The sequence below is a fragment of the Palaemon carinicauda genome, chromosome 2 (genome assembly GCF_036898095.1).
Source record: "Palaemon carinicauda isolate YSFRI2023 chromosome 2, ASM3689809v2, whole genome shotgun sequence".
Classification (NCBI taxonomy): Eukaryota; Metazoa; Arthropoda; class Malacostraca; order Decapoda; family Palaemonidae; genus Palaemon; species Palaemon carinicauda.
The window spans coordinates 55,284,599-55,309,547 of record NC_090726.1 but is presented as its reverse complement, the minus strand read 5'-3'; the positions used below and the strand labels follow the sequence as shown (position 1 = coordinate 55,309,547).

Below are 24,949 nucleotides of genomic sequence, written 5' to 3'. Positions count from 1 at the left end.
AGGGTAAGGTCCTTGAAGGAAGCTGACTGGAGAGGTTCGAACCTAGGAGACATAAGGAACCTTAAGACTACGTCTAGGTTCCAGCCTGGAGTGGATAGACGACGCTCTTTAGACGTCTCAAAAGACTTAAGAATGTCTTGAAGGTCCTTGTTGGAAGAAAGGTCCAAACCTCTGTGGCGGAGAACTGAAGCCAACATACTCCTATATCCTTTAATCGTAGGGGCTGAAAGGGATCTCTCATTCCTAAGATGTAGAAGGAAGTCAGCTATTTGGGTCACAGAGGTATTGGTAGAGGATATTGAATTGGCTCTACACCAGCTTCGGAAGACCTCCCACTTAGACTGGTAGACTCTACGAGTGGAAACCCTTCTCGCTCTGGCAATCGCACTGGCTGCCTCCTTCGAAAAGCCTCTAGCTCTAGCGAATCTTTCGACAGTCTGAAGGCAGTCAGCCGAAGAGCGTGGAGGTTTGGGTGCAACCTGTCTACGTGAGGTTGACGTAGAAGGACCACTCTTAGAGGTAGAGTCCTGGGAATGTCGACTAGCCATTGAAGTACCTCTGTGAACCATTCTCTTGCAGGCCAAAGGGGAGCAACCAGCGTCAGCCGTGTCCCTTCGTGCGAGAGGAATTTCTGCAGAACTTTGTTTATTATCTTGAACGGTGGGAATGCGTACAGGTCGAGATGGGACCAGTTCAGTAGAAAAGCATCCACATGAACTGCTGCAGGGTCTGGAACAGGGGAACAGTACAGCGGAAGTCTCTTGGTTATGGAGGTGGCAAACAGATCTATGGTAGGCTGACCCCACAAGGTCCAAAGTCTGTTGCACACACTCTTGTGGAGGGTCCATTCCGTGGGAATGACCTGATTCCTTCTGCTTAGGCGATCTGCTGAGACGTTCATATCGCCCTGAATGAACCTCGTGACCAGAGTGAGGTTTAGACCTCTTGACCAAATGAGGAGGTCCCTTGCGATCTCGTATAGGCTCCTCGAATGGGTCCCTCCTTGCTTGGAGATGTAAGCCAAGGCTGTGGTATTGTCTGAGTTCACCTCCACCACTTTGCCTAGCAGGAGGGACTTGAAGTTCAACAGGGCTAAATGAACTGCTAGTAGCTCCTTGCAGTTGATGTGGAGTAATCCCTGTTCTTCGTTCCACGTTCCCGAGCATTCCCGTCCGTTCAAGGTCGCACCCCAGCCCGAGTCCGATGCATCTGAGAAGAGATGAAGATTGGGGGTCTGAATAGCCAACGATAGACCCTCCCTGAGAAGGAGGTTGTGCTTCCACCACAGGAGAGTGGTCTTCATCTCTTGGGTAATTGGGATAGAGACTACTTCGAGAGTCGAACCCTTGTCCCAATGAGCTGCAAGATGGAATTGAAGAGGGCGGAGGTGGAGTCTCCCTAGCTCGACGAACAGGGCCAGTGATGAAAGGGTCCCTGTGAGACTCATCCACTGTCTCACCGAGCAACTGCTCCTCTTCAGCATGCTCATGATGCACTCTAGGGCTTGGCTTATCCTGGGGGCCGAAGGAAAAGCCCGAAAATCCTGACTCCGAATCTCCATTCCCAGGTACACAATGGATTGGGAGGGAATGAGTTGAGACTTTTCTATGTTGACTAATAGACCCAGTTCTCTGATTAAGTCTAAAGTCCAATTGAGATTCTCCAGACAGCGACGACTCGTGGAGGCTCTCAACAGCCAGTCGTCCAAGTAGAGGGAGGCTCTGATGTCCGATAAGTGTAGGAATTTTGCTATATTCCTCATCAGATGAGTAAAGACCATAGGAGCTGTGCTTAGGCCAAAACACAGGGCTTGGAATTGGTAGACAACCTTTCCGAAAACGAATCTCAGGAAAGGTTGGGAGTCTGGATGAATAGGAACGTGAAAGTAGGCATCTTTCAAGTCCAACGAGACCATCCAGTCCTCCTGCCTGACCGCTGCTAAGACCGACTTCGTCGTCTCCATCGTGAACGTCTGCTTGGTGACATACGCGTTGAGCGCGCTGACGTCCAGCACCGGTCTCCAACCTCCTGTCTTCTTGGCCACAAGAAAAAGACGGTTGTAGAAGCCCGGGGATTGATGGTCCCGGACTATAACCACTGCCTTCTTCTGCACAAGTAGCGACACCTCCTGGTGCAATGCTAGCCTCTTGTCCTCTTCTTTGTAGTTGGGAGAGAGGTTGATGGGTGATGTGGTCAGAGGTGGTTTGAGGCAGAATGGAATCCTGTAACCGTTCCTCAGCCAACTGACAGACTGGGCGTCTGCACCTCTCTTCTCCCAGGCTCGCCAGAAGATCTTGAGCCTGGCTCCTACTGCTGTCTGGAGATGCGGAGAGTCAGTGTTTACCTTTAGATGTCCTGGAGCCTTTCCTGGACTTGCTCCTGAAAGAGTCTGGACGGGAGCTTCCTCGGCTGGGGGCTCTACCACGAAAGGGCGGTATGAACCTCGTCGCAGGGGTATCAGCCACTGGTGAGCGATAAGTCTTGGGGACTGAGGTAGTAACCTTAGACTTACGAGCCGATGAGGCTACAAGATCGTGTGTGTCCTTTTGTATCAGGGCAGCAGACAAGTCCTTAACCAGCTCTTCAGGGAAGAGGAACTTCGAGAGCGGAGCAAAAAGGAGTTGTGACCTTTGGCAAGGTGTAATGCTGGAGGAAAGGAAGGTACACAGCTGTTCCCTTTTCTTCAAAACCCCTGATACAAACATCGACGCAATCTCACCAGATCCATCCCTAATGGCCTTATCCATGCAGGACATTAATAGCATGGCAGAATCCTTGTCCGCAGGAGAGGTCTTCTTGCTGAGGGCCCCCAGGCACCAGTCAAGAAAGTTGAACATCTCAAATGCTCTAAACAGTCCTTTCAGTAAGTGATCAAGGTCTGAGAAGGTCCAGCAAACCTTAGAGCGCCTCATTGCAGTTCTCCGAGGCGAGTCCACCAGACTTGAGAAGTCAGCCTGGGCAGAGGCAGGTACTCCCAAGCCTGGTGCTTCTCCTGTGGCATACCAAACGCTCGCTTTCGAAGTGAGCTTGGTCGGCGGGAACATGAAAGAAGTCTTGCCTAGGTGTTGCTTAGACTGCAGCCACTCCCCTAAGATCCTTAATGCTCTCTTAGAGGACCTTGCTAGGACTAGCTTAGTATAGGAGGACTTAGCTTGTTGTAAGCCCAGCGAAAACTCAGATGGCGGAGAGCGGGGAATAGCAGAGACAAAGTGGTCTGGGTAAACCTCCCTAAGCAGAACCAAGACCTTACGAAAGTCAATAGACTGTGGAGAAGGCTTGGATTCATCCAAGTCTGATGAGGGATCCAGGTGTGCCTCCTCATCATCAGACGCCTCATCACCAGAGTGTAGCGAAGGTATCGGACAAGAATGCTGAACAGCAGAGTCAGAACGAGTAGGCACAATAGTAGTGGTTTCCTCTTCAAGTAACTGTTGAGGGAGAACCTGAGGCTCAGACTGCAAAGGCTGAATAGCAGACGAAGCAGAAGGAAGGCGCATGGGTGGAGGAGGCTGACTCCTAGCATGAGCGGTTGAACCCAAGGATTGCGCTTGCTGAGCGGTTGGAGGAAGCGGAGTAGCAAGTTCCTGTTCCTGTGGTGTGAGCGGAGCGTAATGAGGTTGAGGCTGCGCAGAACAAGGTAAATGTCTCGCAAGCTGAGGCTCCTGAGGCACAAGGCCAAGGTGTAGTGGAGCTGGCCTTGTGGATGGTTGAGCTCGCTGCAGCGAGAGCTGAGGAGACAGACTCATGGACGGGAGAGGTTGTTGTACCTCAGCCAAGAGTTGCACCACTGGTGGAGCAGCAAAGGGAGGCGGAGGAAGAGAGGTATACTCCTCCTGATCCCATAACAAAGGTTGCCTTAAAGAAGGCGGAGGCTGAACACCACTGGGAACAGCAAACTCAGACCGTGGCTCAACATCGTACGCCTGGCAGGTGGTACTGCGATCAGGCGGAGCAAGCGCAGGCGGAGCGAGCGCAGGCGGAGCGAGCGCAGGCGGAGGGAGTGTAGGCGGAGGCGGAGGAGCAACACTCTCAGCCCGACACTCACGCATCAAGTCCGAAAGCTGTGCTTGCATGGACTGTAGTAGAGTCCACTTAGGGTCGACAGTCGAGCTCTGTTGTGGCAGAACCTTACTCCTCTTGGGCGGAGTGCAGTCGACAGATGACTGCGGCGAGTCAGAGCTGAGCCAATGACTGCAACCTGGCTGAGCACTCGCGGACTGGACTCTGCGTTTAAGTGGTCTCGAGACCTGAGACCAACGTTTCTTCCCTGACAGATGATCAGCGGACGAGAAAAAGACGGGCTCAATCGTCTGCGGGTGGGAGTGACGGTCTTTGGAAGACACGCCCGCAACCACCGAGGAAACTTCTGTGCGCCTAACAAGGCCTGCCGAACCCTTATGCCCTTCGACATTGCTTCTCCCCTGGGCATGGGAGCTTGCAAGAGGTCCCGGACTGGGAGGACGACTGGCTCGCACAGAAGAATCCTCACGCACCACACTGGCACTGACACTAGCACTTGGCACTGCACTGACACTAGCACTCGTCACAGCACTGGCACTAACTCCACCCACTGCACTCTTGACCTTAAGTTCCTTAACTTCGGCCATCAGAGACTTATGGTCACTTACCACTGACTCTACTTTATCGCCTAAGGCCTGAATAGCACGCAAAACAACAGACATATCAGGCGGAGGGCAAACAGTAGGTTCGGGGGTAGCCACTACAGGGGTAGGAAAAGGTAGGGGATCATGAGGTGAGGAAAACATTGAAGAGTGAGAAGAACTCCTCCTAACTCTACCTCTCTCTAACTTAGATGAATATTTTAAAAGACGGACAAATTCCAGTTCCGAAAGTCCGGCGCATTCCTCACATCGATTTTCTAACTGACAGGGCCTGTCCCTACAGTCAGAACAAGCGGTGTGAGGATCTACCGAGGCCTTCGGAATACGCCTATTGCAAGACCTACATCGTCTATGGGAGGGGGCTTGCGAAATGTCAGACATCTTGAATCCAAAGAGTTAGCCAAAGGGGTTTCCAAAATCAAGCAAAAGATCGTTAACCGTTAATCAGGACTATATAAAAGCTATCTAGCTAATATAAGAAGGTTTCCAGTAATGCGACAGCCGAAATCTGAGAGAATACTTCACCAATTAGCCGTGAACAAACTCGAAGATCATAAGCGTATCCCAGAACGTCTTGCCGGAAGCACGACAGAGGAATAATTGAGGTGGTGTCAACAAGAAGTACTTGAGTACCTGGCCACAGGTGGCGCTGGTAAGTACACCCCCTTCTAGTATTGTGATAGCTGGCGTATCCCTCCATAGAATTCTGTCGGGCAACGGAGTTGACAGCTACATGATTATCGGGTAAGTTTAATATTGAAAATTTAAGAACTAGAACAATATGATGCCAATGCAACTGCTGCTTTACACCAACAAAACACTGATTATATTTTCAGAATAACAGCCTAATATAAAAGCTTATTAACATACATTATAACATTATGAAATGATAAAATATATATTAAAAGATGAAAATCAGCTCTTTTTCAATAATAATTTTTCATAATATTGTGTTTATCTCGGTAAGGTTTAAAAACCTCTACACAATAATTTTGTGCCCTGTTCTTACTTACCCATAACTTCAACTTTTAACCACAAAATAAACTTAGCACTATATATGTACCAAGCCTTCAACACCTTCCTTACCTCAAAAGAATGGAACCTCAGAGCTACTTGATAGCCAGAAGGGACAGTAATCTTCCAAACGCATTCCTTGTTGGGGCGGTAATCGTCTGGATAATTAGGGCTTTCCAAATGACCCTGCTCCATCGATAACTCGCCACCACACACAGCTGTAAGATGAAATCCATTAGGAAACCATTCTTAACAATAAAACAGTAATTCATGGTCGCCCAACTGAACGTGTGAATAGCCATATAATCTCTTAAATGTAAAGGTAATGACACATGTATGAAAATGCACAGAAGTCACATAAAAACATAGTGTACTTCACTGACAGAATTGAAAGATATGTAAATACCATTTGGCAGTGATACAGAGTAGTCTATTGAATTTTACAGGAATAATTATAACAGTAACTTACAAAGGCATGTTGAAAATAAAAATAAAAATGTAAAAAAATACTAGGTTCGTCCACATCTGCACCAAAAATTAAGTGTTAAAGATTTAGCACTAATAGGCACAAAATGACATCCATTATACATCTTCACAAAAAAATTGGGTAGAAGAATAAATTATTTTATGGTGATTGTATAATACATAATATAGGAATCATAGAACTGCATTTACTAAAATCAGCTTTACACTGTTCTACTAAACGGCTGATTCACATGCTTGATAAGAGGATTTACAATAGAATTAATACACAATGAATAAACATGCATATGCATGCCACTAACCAAATTCCAATAATCACACTCCTATTTCACTAACCTTCATAGGATGCTGTGAAACCCTTGTGGCCATTCTGGTTGACAGATGTGACGTAAGTAACCAGCATCCGGCTGCCAGTGGAGACAATAGTTCCAGGTAGCCTCAACCCACCACCACAAAATCGACCTGGAAAGATTATAATTCATTCTATATCATGATCTGAAATGAGAATCTAAGGTAATGAGAACTGTTATCATATTGCAAAGATCAAGTCTGGCAAAAGAGAAAGAAAAATCATCACGACACAATTAAGAAAAATCCATTGTAAGTAAAGTACAGTAGATATCTTTTAAGTGTCAGTTCAAAGGAACCTTCTCTCAAATTGCTTCAAGGAACTTAGTGTTGATCCTCGAGTATTAACCTCCGTTTCTCTTTGAACCCTCTAAAATTTGTCGTTAACTATAATACTCCAGAGGGCTTTCAAGAGCAGTCTTCATGGTAAGTAATTTAACTACTTCCCGGTAATAATGACAGCATTAATCTGTTACATTTTCACGGTGGCATAATTTAGTCAATCTCAAATCAGACCCGAGTAACTTATTCTCTAAAGCGTGCTATGAATATAGTGTAGCCTACGGAAAACGATTTGGCTAAATATAAACAGTATAATTCAATATGTATGAACATTTCAATCTATATAATATTTGAAAAAAAAAAAAAACCCTGCGGTGTATGGCCACAACACGCAAGTCATTCGGTAAAGTCCACTTGGTACAGCAGTATACAACACCAAGTATGGTACCAAATACAGTTATTTCACATAAATAATAAAGCAAAAAAATCGTAGAGAACACGGTTCTATGAAAATATATAAATTCGTTAGCAGTTTTCATTAGTGCTAATAATCATCCCAAATTCATGTAAATGAGTGAATATGTCAATGGGGCTAGTAGGTTTAAGTTCCTTACTTTAAAGGCTCTTTTCCTAGTTCTATCACTCAGGGGACCTACAAGATCTGTTTGCCGTATATATTCTTAGGTATCTAGAGTATTACACAGTGTATTCCGTGTTAAGTATCAGATCCACATTATCGAAGAGGAACTTAGAATATCATCAGTTTTTTCTTGAACACCTTCACATCTTCAGTCTTTCGGATGTCTAGTAGGAGCTTGTATAAACTAAAATAGTCTTGGGACCGCATATTTAAAAGCTCTAGAACTTGCAGAATATACATCTTGACTCCAATAATTTGAAAAAAGCCTAACTATTCTCATGTCTACACGATTCGTTGGCTGCATGATGCATAGCTATACTCTTAGATATTTTGGACGACCGAGTTCTGATAACTTGATGGGTTATTGCGCAATCCCAAACTCTATTCTAACTTTAATAAGCAGTCAGTGTAACTCAATTTGTATAGGAGTAATCCATTCTCGAGATGGGACACCTTTTATCAGTCTTGCTCCTCTGTTTTTAATGTTTTGTAATTTCTTGATTTTCTCGATTATCTTTCCTCTTATTAGTTCCTTTTGATCTTTTTGACACCTTCAAAATCCTTACTTGTATCTACTTCCAAAGTAAAATTATTAGACGACAAAGTGACAAAGGGAAGATTTCCCACCTACAGAGAAACAAACTTTAATTAGTGAGATTTAACTATCATGAATCATGATGACTAGAAACGAAGAACAATTCAATCACGTAAACTAAAAACCATTGCAAACGCAAGTTATATAGAAATAGCCACAAATTTATGTTTTTGGTTTCCTGAAGACTACTATTACTAAAATGGGATAGTAAAAAATTGTAGACAGAAATATGAGTTTATATTTCAAACGTCAGGGATTATAGATTAGGACGGCCATGTCTATTATAGATAGCTGGTTCTCTGACAAAGACCAATCCTGTAACTTGGTAGTCTGGTTCACTGACAAAAGACTAATCCTGTAACCTGGTTCACTGACAAAGACCAACCCTGTAACATGGTAGTCTGGTTCACTGACAAAAGACTAATCCTGTAACCTGGTTCACTGACAAAGACCAACCCTGTAACATGGTAGTCTGGTTCACTGACAAAAGACTAATCCTGTAACCTGGTTCACTGACAAAGACCAACCCTGTAACCTGGTAGGCTGCTTCACTGACAACAAAACTGTGTAACCTAGTTCACTGACAAAAAACTAACCATATAACCTGGTAGGCTGGTTCACTGACAAAGACCAACCCTGTAACTTGGTGGACTGGTTCACTGACAAAAGACTATCCCTGTAACCTGGTTCACTGACAAAAGACTAACCCTGTAACTTGGTGGACTGGTTCACTGACAAAGACCAACCCTGTAACTTAGTGGACTGGTTCACTGATAAAGACCAACCCTGTACTTTGGTGGGCTGGTTCAGTGACAAAAGACTAATCCTGTAACCTGGTTCACTGACAAAGTCTAACCATGTAACCTGGTAGGCTGGTTCACTGACAAAGACCAACCCTGTAACTTGGTGGGCTGGTTCACTGACAAAGACCAAGCCTGTAACTTGGTGGGCTGGTTCACTGACAAAAGACTAACCCTGTAACCTTGTAGGCTGGTTCATTGACAAAAGACTGACCTTGTGAGTTGTGACTAGAATCACAGCTAAATATTAACGTAACAATGTTAAACGTCAATTGTGGAGATGGTACACAACGATTCCTATTTTACAAAATCTTCAAGTTGTAAGTATTGGCTTACAATAATTAATGTTTATAATAAAATCAAATTAATTGTTTATAGACATACTTTCAGAACTGACGTTAAAACATTTTTCCTTCTAAGAAAATAAAGACAAAACTTTGATAAAATGTTCAAATATTAGACGTTCAAGAGACTGCTGATACAAGGTTATCTCTTCTCACTAACTTGAAGTAGAATTAAAACTATCGTAGAGCCCTCATGGAACGAACAATGAGAAGTGGGCCACGGGGATAAAACTGGAACTAACAGACAACATGACCGCAGAAGACATAACTATGTCAGTAAGTCACCTGCTGAGATGAGGATGATGTGAAATATGAGAGCTAAATATTTTTAATACACGGAAAAACATCTGTCTAGTTCTAATTTTGATTATTTGGAATCTCAGAATTGTAAATTTTGAGAGAGAGAGAGAGAGAGAGAGAGAGAGAGAGAGAGAGAGAGAGAGAGAGAGAGAGAGAGAGAGAGAGAATATCACCATTTCAGTGTTAAAAACTAATCTCTATGTAGCTGCGTGACATTTAACGATTCGGAAACGCAGTCTTTTTAACACGCGACCCCCTTTCCCCACCCCGAGATAAGTTAAAAAATAAATGCGTCTTTATCATCGTACTGAATAGTTACAAAATGTCAAGATTATGTAAGCGATCCAATACCAGCTCAATTCCTAAAGTAATTTCAAGTTAATAGAATCAGCACCGAGGGAATGCAAAATATGCAAGACTTGAAACTTGATTTCGGAGAATAATCAATTCGTTAAAGTTGTCACATTCTGAGGAAAATTCAAACGAAGTATGAATATGACGACCTAAATAGAGGCTTGGAGTTGGAACACCTGTTCAATTATACAATTGGAGTAACGACTCCAGAAAATTCCGTGTAGCCTTTCGACGAATTCCCACAAATGTCATTCATTCCTGCACGGATTACAGGGTAAAGGTATGCCGCGACAAAAAAAACACACTGACATCCTTTTTCTACAACATATAACCGTAACTTTCAAGGAATTATGTATTTATGAATAATATATACTGTATACAATATATATATATACTGTAGTCCATTTCTTTTAGCGAGTCATATTTGCACCGACTCGCAGCGGTGCCCTTTTAACTCGGAAAAGTTTCCTATCCTGATCGCTGATTGGTTGGACAAGATAATTCTAACCAATCAGCGACCAGGAAACTTTTTCGAGCTAAAAGGGCACCGTTGCGAGTCGGTGCAAATATGACTCGCTAAAAGAAATGGACTATAGTGTACGCGACCCGTCAAAATGATGGCACACGAAGAGACAGTTTCAACACTTCCCACCTTCTCCCCTTTCCTAACTACAATGTGATAGTTTTGGAAATTTGCGGAAAATTGTGGCTCAGCAAGGTATGAGTACTTCCTCTTCTCCCCTACCCGAGGGATGGGAAAAACCGAGTAGCCATACATTTGGCAATGTTACTCAGCGTGACAGTATATATATATATATATATATATATATATATATATATATATATATATATGATGCACAAATATATGCACATATTTATATAAAACAAAACAGTAAGCCTATCTTAAAATACGTCGTGCTATCGACTCTTTTACGTATCTTGTATACCTGACTGTCCTTATAACAAAACCAATCACAACGTCAGATTTTTCATAAATACTGGTAACCATCAAATACTTCCAACAAATAACGAAATAAAACGCATGGCCACACAATTTTTCTTTGTAAAATTAAACGGACTTTAATTCACCCTAATATAATAATTATCTCCGCAGTGTTCCGGTACTCATTAAAGCACTTTTTTCGTCTTAATTCTAATGCAAGGCTGGGCCTTGTTCTAATGTTCCCGAGTCTGTCGAAGCCGTGGCATTTAGGCTTCCATATTGTATCTTTGTAACCTCAATCTTCACAGTAACACTTAACTATTAGACATTTTTTTCATGTCTACTGGTTCTGGTGGGACACTGCACACCTTCTATGTTACTGTAGTTCAACTTTCCTACAAATAATACCTCCTTTCTGCATAAATTGTATTTCCAATATCATTGATCCCTATGAATTCACTGACGTGTCAATGATAAGTCCTCCTATACACTATTACTGTATATTAATGGTTCAGTATCAGGCCTCCGCCCAAGCTATTGCTTTTCAGTTGTATTAAGCACCTAGCTGCCGCCTTTCCTTCCTCAGCAAACTGGAATCTTATAAGTATTTCTGATTTATATGATTTAATTTATGACTTTGGGCTGTATAACTCGGCACTGTGTCCCGTGACAACATTCAACATCCAAGTGCAACGAAGGAAAACCTACAGTGCTACTATAAAGAAAAAGCTAGAAGTGGTTGGATAGCAAGAAGGAAGGACGAGAGAACAGAGGTAAAACAGAAGGATATAAAGCAAGGCGTGGGGTGCCCTAGTGGCACTACAACATAACTTGACTATCAGTGCTCCTTAAACCTCCTACTTTTTACTTAGTATAGCTATTAAAATTGCACAAAATAAGTTTCATTTATATTTTGTATAACAAATTACAATGCTATATCAGATCCAAATCTTTTGATTGTAGCGTTCAAAATGATAAATCTATATCGAACATTAGTGATCCATCCAGTTAATAAATATCTTCATTCCTACCTGATATAAACAAGAGACGTAATCGTTATCTATTAATCTGGTTATCATACTATTTACATTTATTTCCTTTCTCACAGAATTATACAAAATGCAATCTATCTCTATGACCATTCCTCATTTATATATCTTTTTTTTCACCTAAAGACATTGAGATACTGGAGATGGCTTTTATGATTACCTTTTATTTAGTTTTAACACCTTTCACTTTTAAACACCAAAACTGGTAAAGACGAATTGGAATGCCCGTCTTTAATACTACAGTAAGAAAACTTATAACACACTTCTTCGTTTGTATAAAGGGCAAATTACCAAGATAAGCCCCTAAACCGGTAAAAAATACTAACAAACAACATAGGTTCTTCAGCCAATGAATCATGTAATTTGGAGTAGGCCTACCGCCATTCATTTGCAGAAGCCAAAACTAACCACCGGTTTCGGTTCCACAATGTCATGCTAGGCTATTATTTTTGGGCAAATTTCTACCTAACTCACATAGATGTGTAAACATAATTAAAAATCAAACTAATATTTTGAATTCAAATAAAAGTCAATTTTAGATACGCGAAACACATTCAAGCAAAATTTCTAAAGGTATTTAGAAAGAACTTTGCTTATTGCCCACCAGTCTAGCCATCTTGTGCGCACGCACCTATTACTGTAATATCTAGTGTTTATCAACCTAACTAGCCTCTCTGACCTACATTCCATGACCCAATGGTTGGTACCTGCGTTTAGTCTCGTGCCTGCGAGGGCCATCACCAACCATTACAGATGACATACGAGACAATGATGTAATACATGGACCTCGTAATGTAATGTTGAGACTTCCTTATTCAACTTGGTGATGATGATAAGCTATTACTCCACGTGTGTGATGCAATATCTCTCCGCACAAAGGCATTTGCAGTATGCTGTTGCATCGACCTACTTTTATGCAAGTAATTTTATGCAACAACCAGGTCAGGTTTAAATGGAATTAGTAGTGTTTCAGGGTAGAGTTACTGAAATGTTTACACACGGTTCCAAGAATCATGTTATTTATTTTTACACATTTTGTTGATTGCAAGTATGCATCTCTATTCATACGCAATATTAGTACAGCGTTCATAAGGAAGGAAAGAGAGAGAGAGAGAGAGAGAGAGAGAGAGAGAGAGAGAGAGAGAGAGAGAGAGAGAGAGAGACTGTTATCACTGAGAATTAGGTCAAATCATTAACCAAATGCTCCAACTAATGTTACATATCCTCCAAAAGGTCGGAAGACGAAACTTAAACAGACGGGACACTTTTAATATGCCACATTAGTCGCTTTCTCAATAGAAAACCATAAAGTCTTTAATCCTTTTTCCCTTTCCAAATTTTAATGAAAATAATGAAAAATCAAGACAAATAAATCTTATAATACTAACGAAATAATTTCAAAGCTTATTTCTTAATAATCATCTCCCCTATAAAATAAAGAGCAATTCTCTAAGTATTTATATATATATATATATATATATATATATATATATATATATATATATATATATATATATATATATGTATATATATATATATATATATATATATATATATATATATATATATATATATATATATATATATATATATATATATGTATATATATATATATATATATATATATATATATATATATATATATAATTTTTCTTGTCCCACTGAATGGCAACCACTCGGGAAATAAAAATTTCCCACGAAAAGCCCAAACTAGCGTGTTGTTACGAAAGGGGAAGGGGTTGGAAGAGTTAAATCTGTGTGAGGGTGCAGGTATTTTTGACGTGTCGCGTAAACTAGCCTAATCTATAAGATATAAAACAATACTGAAGTACTACTGCTTACTGCTACAATTCCTCTACCTCCACAGGTGGTCCAGTAGGCTACCCTTTGCACCACATTTAACCCAGGATGTTGGGGCTTGGTGGTCCAAAATAGACCACTTAGGATCTATGAATGGTTTGTTTGCAAGGATCCATTCTGCTAAACAGTGCCTTAAAGATACTTGCTGTATCTCACTGAATAATAATTCTCAGAACCTATCTATACCTAAGTGTGACAAGGTAAAACAATTTTTTATTTTAGGAGTCCCAAGCCAACAACATTCATGCTGCTGATCTGATTATGATAGTACGCCAAAATTTACACCAGGCTCCCCTTTCATAGTTGAACTGTTCTCATCTTTTTTTTTATTCATTTCTCTTATTATAATTTACTCTTTTGGTTTCTTCAACAGATCAAAATCAATTCTAAATGCGCATGCTCAGAATATTTGGTGGAAATATGTCAACTGTTTTTAGATATTTTCCTATAAGTTGGAGAGACCTTCCGGATACAGATGCATATGAAATATAAATTAACTTTTCCTCGGTCCATAGTCTAAACCTCTCAAAAATTTATTTCAATCTATCAATAACTTTTCTAAACATCAACCCATGGAAAAAAATTGCTAGAGTTATTATCCAAATTCAGAAGGGTCTCAGAATCTAATGAAACATTCCTAAACCGCTTTCCCTCCAACTAGTAATTCCACTCATATATAAAGCAATAAATATTTCATACACATCTAGATCCATAATCAGCTCTTCTTTGGTGCATTATCTACCCACGCAGAATTTGATTGGCCGACTGACGAGGTTATATATATATATATATATATATATATATATATATATATATATATATACACATATATATACACATATATATATATATATATATATACAGTATATATACATATATATATATATATATATATATATATATATATATATATACATATATATATAAAACTAAAAAAATAACTATATATATAAATAAAACGAAAAAATTTACTATATATATAAATAAAACGAAAAAATTGACTATATATATATATATATATATATATATATATATATATATAGTTAATTTTTTCGTTTTTGGATTAAGCCAATCACGCATGAAAGGCCTCTTGCTCTTTGAGCACCTAGTAAACGAGTATTCTAGAAATGAGACAACCAAACATGAACTAAAACCTGCTTCTTTTCACCTTCACGGTAAATATATTTACGAAATTTTAGGTTTTTGTTTAAAACGTTTTCCCCTAAAATTATATACTTTTAAAAATCACAGGAATGAAATATGCCAGAGAAAAATACACACCAGTCACCTCTCTTAGGGTTATGCCATAGTTTAGTACACACTCCCCCTTTCCAATGCTACAATGATGTGTTTGAAGTAATTACTTTCCCAACTGACCTTCCGCAGTTTGTGTTTTCTCTCATTCAAACATTTCGCCATTAAAACGATGTAATCCTTTACTATTGTATAGTTCCTGGTTTCCCTCCCCCTTGACTGGTCTCTAAAACGAGTAAAATGAATGGGATAGATACATCACTAAGACAGATACCAATTTATTGGCTTTCTTTAAATAATGCCCTTTTGTTAAGGAAATAAGAAATTGTACCGCTTAAGTGGAGATATAAATTTTCAAAATTTATTTATTTCGGATTAATTGATAAGGATAATATTAAGAGGCCGGGTTATTAATTTCTTTCCATTAAATGATTTCCAGCTACCTGTAATTTCTTAACAGTTCTATACTATTATTAATAAAACACAAACTCTTTTAGGACACAGGGTTTCCTTCGCTTTAGTAATAATTGATATAAAATCCAATTCTGTTAAGAATAGTTTTCTTACTAATGTTTCATCCCCATTACAATAGCTCTTTTTTCATTAGTTGAATATGAAAGTAAAATGGGAAGGCATCTGCGATTTTCAATAGAAATCCTTAACTCAATGACTTAGTGAGAAGGAAGGATGAATACTGTATGTTGTTTTAGGATTAAGGTAATCTTGAACGTGCATTTTCTCTTGTATCCTGATTAGTAAATCTCCACTATTTAATAAAGAGCAAGTGTCTATACATACATACATACATACATATATACTGTATATACATATTTCCTGTCACACTGAGCAACATAGGCATACGTATGATTACTCTGTCTCTCCCCGTCGGGTAGGGGGAGAGGGAGTTGTCATACCCTTGTGAGAGGGGGTACTCAGCGATACACCCGTTTTGTACTTAAGAAATGGGGGGAGGGGGGGGGGGGTTGAGAAGGGTTGAATCTGTGTGTGTGTGCATTACTATCTAAATATACAGTCGTCATTTGATGGGTCACGTACACTACTACATAAATGTATAAACGGAAAAAAGGTTAATTATTATGTGGAATGCAATAAAGGATAACACAACTAATACACGAATACCGATGATGAATTAACTACAAGAAGTAAGAAGAAAAGTAACGGGCTCTACCAAATGGATTGCCATCAACTATAAATAGTGAAGATGCGAAAAAAAACAACATCCCAAATGGGGTATAAATATTGCAGACAATGACAGATAATGCACATGCAAAGATTTAGTAACTGGGGTGTAGCAAAAGGATTTACGATGCCGAAACGAATGACCTTATGCTTTGTAGAATGGTTTATATTTTATAGTCAATGGTGTGATCCTTCTACTCATAAATAGTTCTAAAATTATTCCTTTACTAAAATGCTAGTTAAGCAATTTTGATAATCCCAGGGTATCCTTTTATCAATTATAAAGAAAATTCATCCATCGATAATTCTACTACATTTTCGTTTAATAATTTTCGATATATCCTTTGAAAGTTTTACTCATTATAGAATGTAATACTAATCTGCATTTACTACCGAGGAGTCATTGATCCTGGCAACTATTGGTGCCACATTAACCCAAATCTATGACCTGAATGTCTGACATCAATCCTATTCACTCTTTTTCCGAATCTCTCCAAACAGATGAACTGCAAAGGAATGGAAGCAAACAATCTTCGTATCACCTTTCTAATTCCAGTCACAAAATCTAAGAAATCATGAAATCTACTTTTATCTTCATGGTTTGCTTTCACGTCTTTAATTGTATGTCAATTTACATGATTTGTCTAATTCACAAACAGTTACGAGACATCGCCTGTATCTTAATAAAAAAAAATCTTATCTAAAAATAGATTTAAAAAAAAGTTTTCCTACTCAAGATGTTGACATTGCTTTAATAACGTTTACCTTGTTAAACTACTCTCCCTGGTGGTTTGAGAACCTATAAAACCTATGCTAGTGCATTAAACCATAAAATATATATATCTTTATATACACTTTATATATATATATATATATATATATATATATATATATATATATATATATATATATTATATATATATATGTATGTATATATATATATATATATATATATATATATATATATATATAACGTAAAATTATAAATATAATATCATATATAAAGATCAGGAACGAGTAACTTGTGAAAGAAATATATTTCATTTTGTACATCTGATGTGCTTTGTTACGCATAAAAATAAATTCTACAACCAGATATGTTTTTAGAAGAATTACCTTAGCTAAGAACATTGAAAAAGGAAGAGAAAAAAACTACGTTTTAGGCAAATTTCTATCTTTAAATAGTAACAAACTCTTAAGGATTTACTAAATTTCTAAAGAATAATTTTCAATTTCAATCTGTAAATCAAATTAGGACTAGACATTGACCTTCACCTTACACTCACGGATGGGTAACTATCGATTCACCTGACCCAGACATTCATCGCCACAGACAATGCTAACCCCTGGAAATCTGCGGAGACCAGAACACGGTTAACTGATGCAATTAAATCCAGTTTTCGGGAAAGACTCTGACTGGCACACAAGGCCGAAAACGCCCAACCACATCTGTGAATTCCTGACTTCACTTTCCAAGTTGTAATTAAATTGGAGGAAGGGAAAAATCACCTTCTTAAAGGGTAATGTTTGTTTCCTTAATTTATTCAGTTCTCAAAGGATTTCCTTCTTTCTCATGGTCGCAAAGAGAGGAAGAAGAAGATGAGGAGGAGGAGGAGGAGGGGGAAGAGGAGGAGGAGGAGTGGTGCAGCTCCCAGCATCCTCTTTTGTATTCAATGATTGGATGATTGCATTCGCCGGCTTCATCAGGGAATTTTACGGTTCGCAAATAAAGCAAGTTTTACACACGCAATCTTTGTAACTGTGCTTCCTTCCTTTCAAATATTTTCTTTACCTTTAAAAAAAAGGGGAAAACAGAAGCTACAACATCAAGTTAACAAAAGCAAACAACACCAACGTCCAAATGATAAGCAAAATTGCATTGGGGGAACGACAACGCCAGGCGTGGAGTGGTAGCTGTGTCAGTCAAGGTTTAGTCTGTATTTAGTTATGTTAATTCGATGTAAGGTACGAAAAATTTAGCTGGAAGAAAATTCCATTATCGCTGAGCGAGAGATGATGTAGCAAAGACATGCGAGTAATATACGTTCAGAAATTTCTCATGTACATCGATGAGTAATGGCGGCCGAAAAGTAGTTACAGTGCGTTATTAATTGCAAATATTTTAAAGTCATGAGGTTGCGAAGCAGATGGGAAGTGAAACGATAGAGCCGATTTGTGGTCTTTTAAATCCAATGAATTTGAATCTTATTCTAAAAGATCCAGGACCAAAGGATAGAATTTTAGAACAATATTGTTATTTTCACTTATATTACACGTCTAAAACAAAAACTTTCTATTTTTTCCAGTTAGCGGATATTTCACCTCTATAAATACATACGGGATTCTTGCAAATGTAAATGGTCCTCTTAACAATTGCCTCTTATTCTTCCCAACACTAAGTAATTACTAACCTTTCATACAAGCCTAACCACTCCCATTCTTCCTTCGCGTCCAAACCACCAGTAATAATTTTCATCACCTTTTAAAATTACGTTTATATCTGGTACACTTCCACGCTCCTTACGCCATATTTTTCTTTAATTCACCGTCCACACTCGCACTGCTTCATTAAACATAGTTGGTTCAACTACACTGCTTACATTTAAAAATCGTAAATACTAATTGTATTCTATCACCATTCACAACATTATTTTTTTCTATATTTTCTTGGTAATCATTTGGATCCATAACTTAATCATTTGTATTATTAGCTCTCCTCGTTTTACAAAGAGTACTTCTCATCCTTGTTTTCATGGTTCTGTAGTTAATTTACTATCACAAACTAACACAACCACCTGCCAATATCAATCTCGTCACCCAGAATTTTTTCTCATGTATCCTATTTTATGCTCAACTTTAAATACCATAATTTTAATAAGAATGTGAAAGACTTTATATATATATATATATATATATATATATATATATATATATATATACAATGAATCCTCTTGAGGCCCTTTGCACCGTTAGGCGTGGGAGGAGATGATATATATATATATATATATATATATATATATATATATATATATATATATATATATATATGTATATATAAATATATATATATATATATATATATATGTATATATAAATATATATATATATATATATATATATATATATATACATAATGTGTAATCCCAAACGCCTAATAAGGTGTATAGTAATCCGTTTTGCCTTCAGCAATTATATGGGGTGAGGTTGCTAGCCGTACGCCTAACATAGGAATTTAATTTCAAGAGACTTATCTGTCAAATCAGTAATAAAATTCGACTTCATGGAATAAAAAATCGTTGCTTCAGTCTTTATGTTTCTTTCGGTAATTGTGAAAATCCAATAATGATTGTCAAGTTTCCTTAGAGAGAGAGAGAGAGAGAGAGAGAGAGAGAGAGAGAGAGAGAGAGAGAGAGAGAGAGAGAGAGAGAGAGATATAAGGGTAGGATGACACTGATGGCTCTTGGATCTTGTTCACACAGTGAATCCTCTTTCATAAGAAATGTTTAGAAAACTAAGAAATTCATTTACATTACCATTTCAAAATTGTCTTAAAGGGCAAAACCAGCAATAATAAACAACAGAAAGTCAAGAGATATAACTGAGACTTTCTAAGAAATGAAACAGAAAGTTTACGATCACATGTGTTGCTCAGAAGCAGAGGTGGGCGGGCTTTGACATCCGGGAGGAAAGAGAAGTCAGATAATAGACATTACTGTAATGCTTAGAATTAAAAACAAACAGCCATGTACATAGATGTCATGGAGAAGACACCGAAGACAAAAAGACACACACTCACACTGTTATCCTGACAACTATTTGGAGGACAGCTTGTCAGGAGAGATGCTGTCTTCGATTTGTGGACGCAACGAAAATATTGTCTATTCTATTCATTATATATATATATATATATATATATATATATATATATATATATATATATATATATATATATATATATATATACATATACATACGGTAGAACATTAAGACTCACAACTGTCACTTGAAACAGTTAATGTAGTTATAGCACATGCAAGTAATTCAGAACAGTTGTTGCCAAAGACGATATTAAGACAGTGAAACCTAACTATTACGGTATAAAGTTTCCTGTTTAACACACAATTAATTAATTTATCGCGGATAACTAACGTGCATTTAGCGGTCAATTAAAGCAGCTACTGTTAGTCGAATAACAGATGCAGACGAGGAAAAACTGTTCTAACAAAAGATATCTTGTAATCTTGTAACCGACTTGAATTGTGTTTTGGGAACTTAAAAACATTAACGCTCTCTCGTGACAAAGTACGGTACAGTAGCCTAGTGGAGATCTCCGTTCCAATACTTTATTCAACTCTGCTACTGTTTTTGTATACTTTTATAAGAAAGAAACTGGCATGTGATAAATATAAATGATCACATCAATATTTATTAAACTCCAAACACTTCGAGGCAATATTTTGACAATGCTAAGGACACCAAGTGGCATGCCATATATAATCATAGATATTACTGCAGGGTTTAAACATCTCTTCCTGTATGACAAACAGGCAAAATGATTTATAAGTTATTAGTAACTGGAAATAATACATAGAGACAAAGTCTGGACAAAATAAGAAATATCTACTAAACGTCAAGCAGAAATAAGTACAAAAAGACGACAAATAAAAAGTGTGTATCTATAAAATTTAATTAACATGAGTGATCAGTACTTATAAATGAAAAAAAAAAAAAACTTTGTGCATATAAAACTAAGAATTAAGAAACATTTCACGAAAGATAAAACTTGAGATGTACTGTACATAAACAGAAAAGTTTATGGCAAACCGAACAATTAAATGTCACGATCTTCAAAATAAAATATGAGAGAACTGATCAACTAAGATGTAAGACTCTGGATCTTAACTGAAAACTGTCAATAGCAGGCACTTCATATAATAGACATATAATAACCACAAAACTAAATACCAAGAATCGAATCAATGTCATCTTTCTAATTAGAACGCTTATGTGACTATTGGCTCTATTCTTCACAATTAAAAGGTCCATTAGAAATAATTAGTAACACGGCATGATCATTAACACTATTTCGATGACTTTAAATCAACTGACACCCTCTCGGATGCTGGAACACCTTGGTCAAGTCAGAAGTCTGACACAGGGTTCATCAAATTGTTATGGCCCGGAGACTAACTTTCTTCTACCTCTCCATGTCATCTTGACCAAGTTCAAATGGTTTCAACTCACGCCATGAAGCATCTCTTTGATCATAGCAACTTAAATTAGGAACATGTAAATTTTAGTTATAAAATTATGGTCTGCCCCTGGATCCCTCATACCCTTGGACCTTATCCAAAATTACCTTGTGTCAAGGTCACTCGTTTCAGAGCATCATTATATTGAACATATTGTCTAGAAAAACTTCCAAAAAGCGAAACTTGAAACGTAGCCAGAAGACATTATCAGTCGAAAACAAAAAGTCCGGAATTAGACACCATACATAACTATAGGACAATTAATATATGCGAGATAAGAAACAAACAAATGAACAATCACTCGAGTGACTTAAGAACTATCAAATATTGTAAGATAAAGAATGATTAACGAAATACCTTTGATAACTTCATTTTCGTCTTTCGCGAGGGAATGGTCTAGTCCACTCCTCTCATGAATAGGTTAAGGAAATTGAAATGCTGAATTAGTTAATGGTTAAGGAATGTTAATATACGTTTTATGCTTCTTGAACTCATAACCGGGCTTCTATTTAATTAATAATGAAATATTAACGGATTTGATGAATCTGAAAATTGTTTAGACGTTTAACCTGGAAATTAGAAATATATATAATGCTGTTAAAATCAGTGAATTTACAAATTATATATACATACATACTGTATATATATATATATATATATATAAATAAATATATATATATATAAATATATATATAGAGAGAGAGAGAGAGAGAGAGAGAGAGAGAGAGAGAGAGAGAGAGAGAGATTTTCATATCAAGCTGTAACGTTGAAAGACTTGAGGGATTAAAACAGCATATGTAAAAACTTAAGATATGTATCACAGAAAATGAGAGAGAGAGAGAGAGAGAGAGAGAGAGAGAGAGAGAGAGATCTTACAAGAACCCGGCCTCCAGCAGATGAGAAAAGCAGGCTGGTAAATACAAACAGATTCTGTGTGGTGTGGGTAGCTGTTTATGCTGCCGGCACATTACGGAGCAAGGTGGAATCTGATGGGAGTGTCGGCCTGCCATAAAAAACGGAGGAAAAATAAAAATTTGTTTATTCTTCCACTTCATTAAGCGTCGGCATTTCCTAAATGCTACCACAAGTTCTTGGTGGCGAGAGTGAATGTAGTTTGGTTGACTAGAAATTACGATATACGTCTTGAATAAATGCATTTAACTAAGCATTTGCTTGAGTGGTAATATCGTGAGCAAATACTGCAAATACAAATACACCCGGATATTAATAAGGAGTGCATGATCTTCTCTCTCTCTCTCTCTCTCTCTCTCTCTCTCTCTCTCTCTCTCAATTGCCGACTTTGTTTACATAATAAACAAAACGCGTACGAGAATGTTTGTGACCGGCCTTCAGAATTACTAATTCATCCTAAAGTTCTCTCTCAATTATATGAGCAACTATTGAGTGGTTATGTCCATAATGTCTGGGGTAATTAGTTCAGTGGTATTTTCTTTTCTTGATATTTTCCACAAAACCTATTTCTAAACAAGTTATAATTTCTTCGCTTTGAGGTTCACCTCGAGGTTTGTTCCTATTACTTTTTCCTTGTTTTAGTTGTTGTTCCTTATTAAGCAATAAAGTTATACGTGAGAGAGAGAGAGAGAGAGAGAGAGAGAGAGAGAGAGAGAGAGAGAGAGAGAGAGGAGAGGAGAGAGAGAGAGAGAGAGTAAATAACAGAAAAGGAAAATATCCGATTTTTTGGAGATGGGAAATTTAGTTTTATTTCCCTTATTTTAATTTAAAGGTTCTCTTTCAATCACCATCGTCATATTAATAATACTAGTACTATCTCGGTTATCAATAATGGAATTCTTATCACTCTTTAAAAAAACATAATTGCTGTTATTAATACTATTCAAAATTTTGAAATAAACAAGTCTAGATCCTCACATTATTTGAATATATGAATATAAATACTATATGTACATACTGCATGATGCTGATCATTATCTTTATTGTTCGAGAAAAAAATAGTAAGATGTAGAAACAATAAGAGACACGACTCGAAAGTTTCACTCAAAAAAAAAAAAAAAAAAAAATAGAGGAATAATGAATTTGGGATACCTGATCTCGCGTTGGTGTCCCGAGGTCATTCAGTGGCGAAATGCAAATGAAGGGGGGGGGGGGGGAGGGAGAGAATGAACCACACAAGAGCACTGTTAAGTAAATGTTTGGCACAAAAGATGGGGGAAAGGAAGCAGAAGTGGATGTAGAGCAGAAGGCTAAAAAGTGAATGCAGGCAGGAGACGATGTGATGCGGCAAAGACCCTCAGGTAATGCTTACAAAGTAACAGATTATTATTATTATTATCATTATTATTATTATTATCACTTGCTAAGCTACAACCCTAGTTGGAAAACCAGGATGCTATAAGCCCAGGGGCTTCAACAAGGAAAATAGCCCAGTGAGGAAAGGAATCCAGGATAAATAAAATATACAGTAACAATATTAAAATAAATATCTCCTATATAAACTATAAAAACTTTACCAAAACAAGCGGAAGAGAAATAAGATAGAATAGTGTGCCCGAGTGTACCCTAAAGCAAGAGAACTGTAACCCAAGACAGTGGAAGAACATGGTACAGAGGCTATGGCACTACCAAAGACTAGAGAACAATGGTTTGATTTTGGAGTGTCCTCCTGGAAGAGCTGCTTACCAAAGCTAGAGATATAGCTTGAATGGACGTGACATTGGTAACTACCAGGAATGGAAAATCCCCAAAAATGCCAGACTGACTGAACTGGCAGTAATTGATAGAAAATGAGCTATAAAATCCGTGGAGTGGGAGACAGCTCAAAATTGACATTTTAAGGCTACTTCAAAGAAGAGAGATCCAACTGTGTACAGCTGGTCACAGGAATTCCTGGTACACCTCATTCTGTGGAAGTACACCCGGGCATAACCTTATTGAGCAGCGAGTTCCTATGTTTAGCCCGTCCACCACCTCTGCCATCTCTCCCTACACTATTTGCTTACTAGCGGCGAAGTAAGGGTGTGACAGGGTGCACTTAGCAGCGAGGTGTGCTAGGAACTCCTGTCCTCAACTTCACCTCAAAAGCAGCGAAGACGTTTTGCACAGGACTTCCGGCCCAGCAACTAAAAGAGGAGCCCAATATGAAAATGATGATAAACGCAAATAGTACTCTTCTATGGGATACAATTTCGCCTTGGAAATTATTATTAATATGTATTAAAAATTAAGTATTGTGACAGACAAGGTCAAAAACATTTACATGTAAAGTAACAAATGAAATACAATAAGTTTAACCACATCTAGTCTACAATATTCAACGCGTGGTTGGGTTACATTCTGTACAGAGAACTTGCTCACATAATACACTGCTAATTACAATTAATAATAAAAGAAAAGGGGGCTTTATAAGGTTATACATATTAAAGGCAAATTCATTAACACATTATTCAATGCTAATTACTACTAGTAATCAAAGAAAAGGGGTTGATAGTGCTATGCATATTTAAGGCAAATTAACTCTGTTTTTAGGCATGTATGTGAAAATATTCAAACAGAAATATGTAAAAATAAAAAAAAATTGAACTGGTTCAACTATTTTCTTTTACTCCAGAAAGCTTTAAATATTCTCTAGAA

The 24,949-nt window shown here is 37.9% G+C and overlaps 1 protein-coding gene across 1 annotated transcript in view; it reads right to left on the bottom strand.

Annotated features, from left to right (window-relative positions):
* Window positions 1-24,949, bottom strand: part of LOC137625121 (tolloid-like protein 1) — an 865,074-nt gene that overhangs the window by 40,776 nt on the left and 799,349 nt on the right. Inside the window, exons 8-9 of the mRNA XM_068356038.1 lie at window positions 6,456-6,581; window positions 5,709-5,854 (exon numbers count right to left, since the gene is read on the bottom strand). Coding sequence (XP_068212139.1) covers window positions 5,709-5,854; window positions 6,456-6,581 — 272 coding nt within the window. The remainder of the gene's footprint in view (window positions 1-5,708; window positions 5,855-6,455; window positions 6,582-24,949) is intronic.